At 39.9% G+C, this 9,840-nt stretch overlaps 1 protein-coding gene across 1 annotated transcript in view; it reads right to left on the bottom strand.

Annotated features, from left to right (window-relative positions):
* marc1 (mitochondrial amidoxime reducing component 1) overlaps positions 1–5,825 on the bottom strand; it is a 7,471-nt gene extending 1,646 nt beyond the window's left edge. Inside the window, exons 1-6 of the mRNA XM_008298278.1 lie at positions 5,531–5,825; positions 4,041–4,211; positions 2,695–2,857; positions 2,466–2,609; positions 557–618; positions 363–434 (exon numbers count right to left, since the gene is read on the bottom strand). Coding sequence (XP_008296500.1) covers positions 363–434; positions 557–618; positions 2,466–2,609; positions 2,695–2,857; positions 4,041–4,211; positions 5,531–5,781 — 863 coding nt within the window. The 5' untranslated portion in view covers positions 5,782–5,825. The remainder of the gene's footprint in view (positions 1–362; positions 435–556; positions 619–2,465; positions 2,610–2,694; positions 2,858–4,040; positions 4,212–5,530) is intronic.
* Positions 5,826–9,840: the final 4,015 nt, after the last annotated feature.

The raw sequence follows: 9,840 nt of genomic DNA, 5'->3' as shown, positions 1-9,840 counted from the left end.
GGAGAGAACCCACGCTGCACGGGGAGAACATGCAAACTCCACACAGAAAGAACCCGGGCCCTTCTTGCACCTTCTTGCTGTGAGGCAACAGTGCTACCAACTGTGCCACCTTGCAGCCCTGGGTTAATTCATATTTTATCAACTTTACAACTCATCTGACGTAGGTGCAGCCCGTTGGAAGGACGATTAATACAATCAAATATTTAAAAAACTGCATGATAATTGTTATATTTGCATGCATGTAAGCAATAAAACTCAACTCTTAAGTGGGATATGACTGTATGATGACAAAAAAGTTGACATTTTTGGATTTTATTGTGTTGGTTACAATATCAACCTTCACTAACAGTTTATTTTTTTACCTTTTCAGTGTGTCCAGAGGCTCTTTTCTGCTGATCACACCAGTTTCCGGGTCAACTGTGGTGAAAATACACCTGGCAACAACATTCACTCGGTTAAATTTAAACGTTTTCACATGATATTTGCAATCCCGGGGATCGAACCGGATTCTCCGTCGCTGCTAAACCACTTGAATCCGTCTGTGTGTGTGCGTTACCTTCCACACGACATTACACGCTGCAGTCGCACGCTGCCAATCTGGATCTCCTCCCATGAGTCCTGAAAAAGCAAAACAGTTGGTTTTTTGGAGTCGGAGATAAATTTAGTCCACGCAGTTCACACCGAAAAGGGCGAGCGATTAGTCAGAAGTAAAAGGGACCAAATGATGATTTTCTTTTTCCTCGAGCAGGAGAGAAAAATACAACAAAACCTCGTGGCCTGTAGCGTAGAGACGCACAAAATCTGTTTATGAGATTTTGTGGCTCTGATCTAAACTCTACATGATGAACTGTTTGTGTAACCAAAACCTCTGATCTTCCAATAATCGATTGATTAGATAAATGCCATCATAAGTGCAATAAACAATTAGCAACATAATACAATTTTACATCACATGAAAAATTAAGTAATCGAACAATCATTTCTGCTGTACCTGTACTTGTTTGGTGGGTTAATCAACAACAAAACATATATACAAACATATTTACAATCAAAATTACGTGAAGTGAAATAGAGCATTAATATAAAGCACTTTATGGCATCAGATGAGTTTTAAAAAAGCTATTCTGTTGTTTTTTTCCATTAAAAACACACTGTGGTATCATGTAAACAAACATTTAAAGGTTTAAAATCCTGAAAATGAATAAATATTTAGCCGCTATGATCAAGACGGATGTAAATTTAACAAATCAAACTTACGGAAAGTGGAATAAATTATTAATATATCCCATTTTATGGCTGCAGATGAGTTTGAAAAAAGCTATTCTGTTGTTTTTTTCCTTTAAAAAAAACACAGTGGTATCACATAAACAACCATTTAAAGGTTTAAAAGCATGAGAATGAATAAGTATCTGGTAGCTATGATCAAGACTGATGTAAATTTAGTCATCAAACTTACTGGAAGTGGAATAAATTATTTATATACAGCATTTTATTGCTAGAAATGGGTAAAAAAAAAATTCTGTTGTTTTATTCATAGAAACACACAGTGGTGTCATGTAAACAAACATTTAAAGGTTTAAAATCCTGAAAATGAATAAATATTTGATAGTTATAATCAAAGCTGATGTAAGTTTATCAATCAAACTTATTGGAAGTGGAATAAATTAATAATATATAGCATTTTATGGCTGTAGACGGGGGAAAAAAACTTTATTCTGTTGTTTTTTTTCATTAAACCACACTGTGGTATCATGTAAACAAGCACTTAAAGGTTTAAAATCCTGAAAATGAATAAATGTTTGGTAGTTATGATCGAGGCTGATGTTGGTTTAAAAACAAATACTTAGTAAAAGTACATTTAATACAAAATAGTTCTACAATATAATCTTTTATGGCTTATTTTTGATGCAGACATCATCTTAGTCCTTTCGGTCATTTGTGTAACTTCTTTAAAAACGACACACAATGATGAAGTCTAGCACTTGAGTAAAAGCATTTCCCTTCCAGGTAACGGATAAAATGCTACATATTCTGCCAGCTTTTGATACGAGAGCTGATCAAAGTCCGGCAGTAATTTGCAGGAATCAGCAGGGACTCTCCCAAAGCATTGATTATTTGTAAATGAATTCTTGTTTTTGCATAAAAACCAGCAGCTTTATGAAAACAAAGTGGCCTTTCAAGGGTTTAAACCCTGAAAATGAATGAATATTTGGTATTTATGATCAGATGTTGGTTAAAAAAATGTACTCACATAACATTAATACACATACAATACAGTATTTTAGGGGCTTTTTTGTCCTTAAGGTTCTTTGTAGCTTTTAAAAAATGATGCACAATGTTTAACTACAGCGCCGAAGTAAATCTAATTATTTTTTTCCATCCTGTTTATTTCGCGAAGTGCTTTGTTGAAATGTATTTATTACTCGTGCATTTTAAAATAAATCATCAAAAGCTGAACACTGAACCTCATCGAATGCTTTGCAGTCGCTGATCACGATGTTTGGGCGAAACCTCTCCACGGTGACGGGTTTGTCCAACTTGCTGCTCAGATCTTTGACGGAAGCCTCCGACAGCAGCATCACCGGGCCGAGGTCGGAGTACGCCACCTCCTGGAGGAACGGGGAAAACGTGGCAGCAGCAGGAAAACGTTTTGTAATGTTATACAAGTCACAGCAGCAAACGCAGCTTCTCTACCTCGTGCTTCGGGAACAGCGGCTCGATCTCCGACGACTTCCTCGCCTTCATCTGGTGTTCAAAGTGCACCAAGCGCAGGGGTTTGTCTGTTCCGAAGTAAGACGTGAGCCACCGAGACGCTTCGTCGCCGCAATCCCGACCCTGGATGTCCAAGCTGAACACCCTGCAGCAGAGAAACAGTGAAAAAAAAAGTGTTTTAACATGTCAAAGCAGGAAGTAAACAATGCAGAGGAGACGATAGCAGCTGGGATATTTAAAAGTGTCATCTATAGTAAACATTAAAGGTCTATTTTAGGAATAATAGGATAGAAAAGCACATAACTGACAAACTTAGCAGATATTAGAGCTGAAAAAGGACTTAGTATATATTATTTTGATCATGAGTTAATTGGTTCAGTCATTTTAAACAGGAAACACCTTCTAGTTTTTGGTGTTTTATGTCACATTGACTATATAATAGTGTATAAAAAGTCTTTAGCTGACAAAATTAGCAGATATTAGAGCTGAAAATTCCTTCCAAAATTCTTTATTAATTATTTTTGATCATTAATTATCTGGTTCAGACATTTTTCAAACAAAAAACAGCTGCTAATATGAGAAGCAGTTGATTTTTTGGGGGGTGTTTTACGTCACATTGACAAAATAACAGCACATGCTAAGTCTTTAGTTTAAAAAAATAGCAGATATTAGAGCTGAAAATTCCTTATCGTCAAATATTTTGATCATTGGTTAACTGGTTCAGCCATTTATCAAACAAAAAACGCAGATTTTTGGGTGTTTTACATCACATTGACGATATAATAACACATACAAAGTCTTTAGTTTAAAAAAATAGCAGATATTAGAGTTAAAAATGTCTTTATTTTTAACTATTGTGGCCATTAATTAACCTGTTCAGTCATTTTTCAAACAAAAAACTGCTTTTAATATAAGAGGCTGTTGTTGTTGTGCACAGGAAGATACTTCTCTGTTAAACCGGTCACAAAGTCAATATTTAACTCGTTCAAGCGATTTTTTAACACTGAGCTTGAAAAAATTTGACTTTTTTGTGCCTCGTAACAAACATTAAAACCGAACACGACCGCACCTGAAGGCCAGTTCAAACCCCACGATCACAGACTAGACCGCTTTTAATTTGTAAATGTTTAACTGCTGTTTGGATTCCTGTTAATTATTGGCCGATTTATTCTCCTTGTGCTCTCAACATCATTACAAAAGAGGAAGATTTATACACGATTTTAAACACATTTAAAGCTTCAGAAGATGGTTGTGTTCTTAAAAATAGACTAAAGAGTTTAATTAAGGTGAAATTGAACTTTTCATGTGGAGTCAGAGTTCTGTGAAACCTGCAGTTGATGACTCGGTTCTGGGGCTGCTCGAAGGGGAACTTGACCTCCTCCATGTTGGGCCCGTTCAGACAGACTTGTCCTCCCTGGCAGCTCAGAGACACCAGAACCAGCCGGGGCTGTTGCCGACCCGTAATCATTCGACCTTCCTCTGTCACCACCAGCCAGTGTCTGCAAACACACACACACACACAAAAAAAACACACCAGTTAACTTTGTCTATTAATTAAACGTCTGCTGCTGAGAAAAATAAAACCCAGGGCTGGTGACGTCACAGGTTGCCGTGGAGACCGCCGTGTCATGCAGAATATCCCAGATTTACATCACATGTTATTTTTGTCCACCAAGTAGAAAGTGATCCAGGAACTATATCCAAAATGTGGGTTTTTTTTCTCCCCCAGTAAGACAGCACTGGCATTAGAGATGGGGTTTTTGTTTCTCTACTTTACGTCACGTTTGTGCTCAGTAGAAGCCTTTAAACCTTCACCAAACTTTAAAAAAACGCAAATCAAACAGCCTGTGAGTGCAATCAGAGCAGTGACAGTTATGATATATCGCTTTAATTTCTGCAAACAAGATGAAAAACAGCTGCTAGCCCTGCAGATGCACTTTTAGTCCGTTATCAGAGTTTCTGACATCCATTGACGCACAATCCAGTAAGAAGTTAAAGCATTAAATTAGTCCAACTGTGTACGTCATATACCAGAACGATGACATATTACTGCAAAACTGTTACTTCAAAAAGTCAAAGTGATGAGATGAATCAGCTCAGAGCACTTAGTTTTCTCATTTTGCACTGTAATGATTATTTTTGTTTCATATTTTACCTTCTCAAAATTAAAAGCAGCTTCCATAGAAGTGGCACAAGCAGTTTTTAAGAGAAGGTACATTTTCTGAAACAGTCGATGAAGACGCCACAAAGCACTGTGGCTTGGTTTTACATGTGCAATTTAACTATCATCTAAATGTTCATCGTGCAGAGAAAAGTAAAAATTCTCAGCTTCCAGCCTCTTAAATGTGAATATTTTCTGTTTTTTTTTTCCCCCCTCTGTGACAAAACAAGGCGTTTGGGAAAGTCAACAAAAGTGCAAAAAGATTTGCTTTTTTGAATTTTGCATTGAGAGGTTCATGCAGGACTTTGTGCTGCAGTTTTCCTGAACTCCTGCCTCCATGCTGTGTGTTTAATGAGGCTTCTTCAGGTGAGAGCACGTTTACAGGCTGCAGGTCAAAGGTCGAGTACCTGCAGACACTTTGGTGTATTTTACCTCCAATACCTGGAACAGATGCAAACATCTGCACAGGTGAGGAGGCTCTTCAGTGTCTATGGAGGGTTTTGACACACAGCTGTCAAAATAATGTGTTCAGGTTGAAAACAAACCAACAATCCTGAGAACTTGAGTCACATTCCTACAATGGAGGCGGTTTATCTGCAAACACCAACAGGTTCTTTGATGTGGACTTCATCAGCGACACTGATTTACAGAACTTACCGATCCTGCAGCTCTCCGAACTTGAGGCCGAACTTCTGGCACTCTGCCAGAGCCACATGAACGGCTTTCCCGGACTTGAGCGGGTGAACCAGCAGCTGCGACACGACGCCCACACGGAGCGCCTTCTCCGGCCTCCGCAGGTATTTGTACCCGAGGCCGAGGCCCAGCAGCGCCGCGGCGGCTCCTCCGAGCAGCACGGCGGCCTTCCGGTGCTCGGTGAGCGCGCTCACGGCCAGGTTCTTCAGCTCCATGTTGAGAGAGACCAGCGCTTCTCCTGGACGTTGAACTTTTGTTAAAGAGACCGCAGCATCCGAGTGCGACGTTCAGGGACACTCGGTCAACAGAAACACACCTCCGGAAGTCAGCGCAAAACAAGATTATGTAACTTGTTCTCAGTCACTCAGCACATTTTCTTATATATTTTTTAATACTCGTAACTTTTGCACTGACCTGTGCTTAATTAAAAAAAAAAAAAAGTTCATGACGTTAAAAAAACAAACAAACAAACTGCATCCAATTAAGTCCAGCATTATTCATCTGCATGCCCAATTGTGATTGATAGTGGTTTCTTCTGACTGCAATGACCAAAAGGAATGAAGAAAGTTGGTGAAACACTGTGATAGATGTGTTAATTATGTATTTTAACTATTTTTATGCATTATTTAAATTTTTTTTAAAAAATTTTAAACCAAAAATACACTGTGGCCGACGGGGGCAAGTCTCACCACCATGCTAGACTGTGATGATGGCATTCTTAAGGGTTGAATAGCAACTACATTTTATCTGATCGTACCACAGAACTGTTCAACAGAACTTTGTCTTTGTCCTGGTGAACTCTGCATTTTGCATTTTGTCAACTATTTGTGACCATCCATCCATCCATCCATCCATCATCTATACACCGCTTAATCCTCACTAGGGTCATGGGGGGCTGGAGTCTATCCCAGCTGACTCAGGATGAAGGCAGGAGACACCCTGGACAGGTCACCAGTCTATCACAGGGCTACACTTAGAGACAGACAACCAAGCACACTCACATTCACACCTACGGACAATTTAGAATCACCAATTAACCTCAACATGTTTTTGGACTGTGTGGGAGGAAGCCGGAGAACCCGGAGAGAACCCACGCTGCACGGGGAGAACATGGAGACTCCACACAGAAAGATCCCAGTGCCCCCACCGGGACGCAAATCGGCGACCTTCTTGCTGCGAGGCAACAGTGGTACCAACTGCACCACCTAACAGCCCTTATTTGAGACCATTTCAGAGAATATGAATATGTTTGGACATGCTATTAGCTACGGTGGTGATGGGGGCAAATGGTGTGCATATACACAAACGAGCTACATATACATGAATGCATTGCAAAAACAGAAACGTGCTGCAAAAACAAAACGCTGCATATCCAGTCACAGAACGGAAGTGCCCCAGGCCTCTAGGGGCAGTAGTGAGCTTGAGGGAAAAGCTGTATGAAAAGGTTTGTATTCTCTCTTCTCCATGAAAAAACATAAATAACAGAGAACAAAGGGAGACGGTAGTAAAGCACCACTTCAGCACCCATAGAATCACAGTGAATGAAAAGATAAAGACTCAAAAACTGCCCCTGTGGCACTTGTGTTGTGTGACTGGATATGCAGCGATTTCTTTTTGCAGTCCGTTTCTGTTTATGCAACAGATTCATATACATGCAGCTCGTTTATATAAATGCACGTCATTTGCCCCCGTCAGCCACCGTAGACAATAATCGGTCCAAACATATTCATATTCAAAGTTCACCAGGACAAAGCTTCTGTTCAACAGTTCTGTGGTCAGATGAGATGAAATGTAGTTTGGATATTCAACCCTTAACACCATCTTCACAGTCAAGCGGGGTGGTGAGATCTTCTAACAAGACAATGATCTGAAACATTCGGCCGACGTGGAGAAACTGTTAAAAGAAAACAAAATGAAGATGTTGGAGTCCAGCCCGGCGTCCTATTGAGAATCTGTGGAGGAACCAAAGACCAGAGCGTTGACAAGGAATCCTCAAACCTCCAAGACCTGGAGATCTTTGAAAAACAAAATCCCAGAAAGACTGTTAGCAGTTTTAACAACTGCCTGATTGATGAGGCGGCAAACAAAAACTTACGCAACTGTTTTTTTTGCGCTAACATCAAGCTCACTAAGCTCTTTGTGTGGAGACGTGATTTGCAATTGACCACTAACTGACTAGAGAACTACTGCATCAACTGTTCTCAATTTATGATGTACGAAAACCCTCTAGAACATGGTAGAAATGACCAGAACCACTTGGGAAGCTATGCAAGCTGTATTTTCTCAAAACCTGGTGAAATTTGAGGGGATATGATAAACTTTTGACATTGGAAACGTGAACTTGGAGAACAGAAACAGTTAAAATTCATCTAACATAACATCTTGCCATCTTTTATCACTTGTTTGTGTCATTTCTTGTCCATAAGAAACCCTTTGGTCCAATAAACTTCACTATAAATCCAGAGTTCTCACTGCTAGTGAGAAAATAAAAGTCAAACTGTCAGACTTTGAGCATCTACGTAATGAGGGAATGAAAATTTGCCAGATGTTGGAAAACATTTCAATGCCTGTGATTTATAAGTTACATTCATGTCTGTCAATTTAAATAAATGTTTTGTTGGATTTATTCTAAGAAGTCGAGTAACAAATACACTCGCCCATTTTTGAACATTCAGTCCAAACTGGCATAAATATGTGAGAGACGCCTTTGGTTTATCCAGAATTTTTCCAAAACAGAGGAGAAACCGAGTGACGTAATGTGATAGCTGACCTTCTCAGTGGAACTATTTCTGTCTTTGACATAGATACTCAGGTCTGTGGCCAAAGTAGAAAACAGCAGATGCTCCGGCGGCGGGGGGTCAATACAGGGATTTGTCGAATGGATACTCCTTCTGTTGCTTCTCTGAGCTTCACGTTTTAATGGCTGGAGGCAGATTCTCCGGCGCCGGGCCAGGCCTTACAAGCTGGTTCGATGTTGCAGTGGCGAGCAAATTCTGATAACGAGATGCGGTTTTAATTGCTCTCAGCGACCGACTGACACTTTGATGTAATAATCCTGTCCTTAGTGCGTACACCAATTTGGGTTTCTGTGTATTTACAGCTCCACAGGTGTCAAGTAGTTTTAAATTTACCGATACTGGGCTTGTAAATCAGTGCTAATAATATCATGTCATATAGAGCAACCTAGAGATGCAACACAACATGCCTGAAGATAAATCTGTTACTTCTTAAGATAGATTCTAATCATTTTACTTCTTTAGGTTAAAGATTAGCTGCACAAGTATATAAAACAAACTTCACATAAAGTTTGGGAATGTCTACTCCTGCATATAGAGACTTATTGTGTTGTACTGCGATACTAACTTGCCATTTAGCACCTAGACTTGAAAATTAACATACAGACAGTTACATATGTAAACTTGAAACTGGTAAACATGAATAAAAAGTCAAAGCCCATTTGAAAAAGTGTAGAGGAAACAGCAGAAACACAGTCACAGGGCCACACAGTACTTTATCTGTGCATAAATACCAGCTTCAGTGGTGTGGATTTGGTCCAAAGGTCATTTATGATTGGTTTGTGACCACTTTCATTGCCAAAACGTTGCGCCACTGTTTGGAATGTGTTACTGTACTTATTGAGACTTTCTCAGATTAGACTTTTGACCAATATAGGTGTTAAAATGTGGGAAAAAAACATCCCTAAACTGCTGTCTATCAGTTATTGGGACTGCATGCAGTATTGAAAATGTCACTAAATGGGCTAAAGCATGCTCATTCAAACATGAAGCCCTCACAATGAGATGCCATCTGATTCACAGAAAGGATTGCATGTTTGAAAGGGGAAAAATTCCTGCAAAGAACCTACCTACCTACCGCCATATATCCTTGGGGGAACCCTATAAAGGGGTGCTGTGGGAATATGGGGTACCAGGACCGTGGTTCGAAGCCATCTGGTTCTTGTACAACCAAAGTGAGAGCTGCCTGGCAAGGCTGGTCCTTGTTTCCGATCCTGTTTATGATATTCATGGATCTCAAGGTGCAGCACAGAGGGAGTCTAGTTTGGAATTCGAAAGAGTGGCTATTTGCAGATGATGCGTTTGTGTTGGCGTCATCTAATCGGTTTGCATCGAAGTGTGAAGTGACCCAGATGGACAGCACCTCCAAGTCTGAGGACATGGATCTCTGCTGGAAACCAGGACATTGCTCCCTCTGAGTTGGGGATGAGTCACTGCCCCAGACCAAGGAGTTTAGTTATCTCGGAATCTTGATCACGA

Source organism: Stegastes partitus, unplaced genomic scaffold (genome assembly GCF_000690725.1).
Source record: "Stegastes partitus isolate 25-593 unplaced genomic scaffold, Stegastes_partitus-1.0.2 Scaffold1301, whole genome shotgun sequence".
NCBI classification, from domain to species: domain Eukaryota; kingdom Metazoa; phylum Chordata; class Actinopteri; family Pomacentridae; genus Stegastes; species Stegastes partitus.
This window is presented reverse-complemented; position numbering and strand designations above follow the sequence as displayed.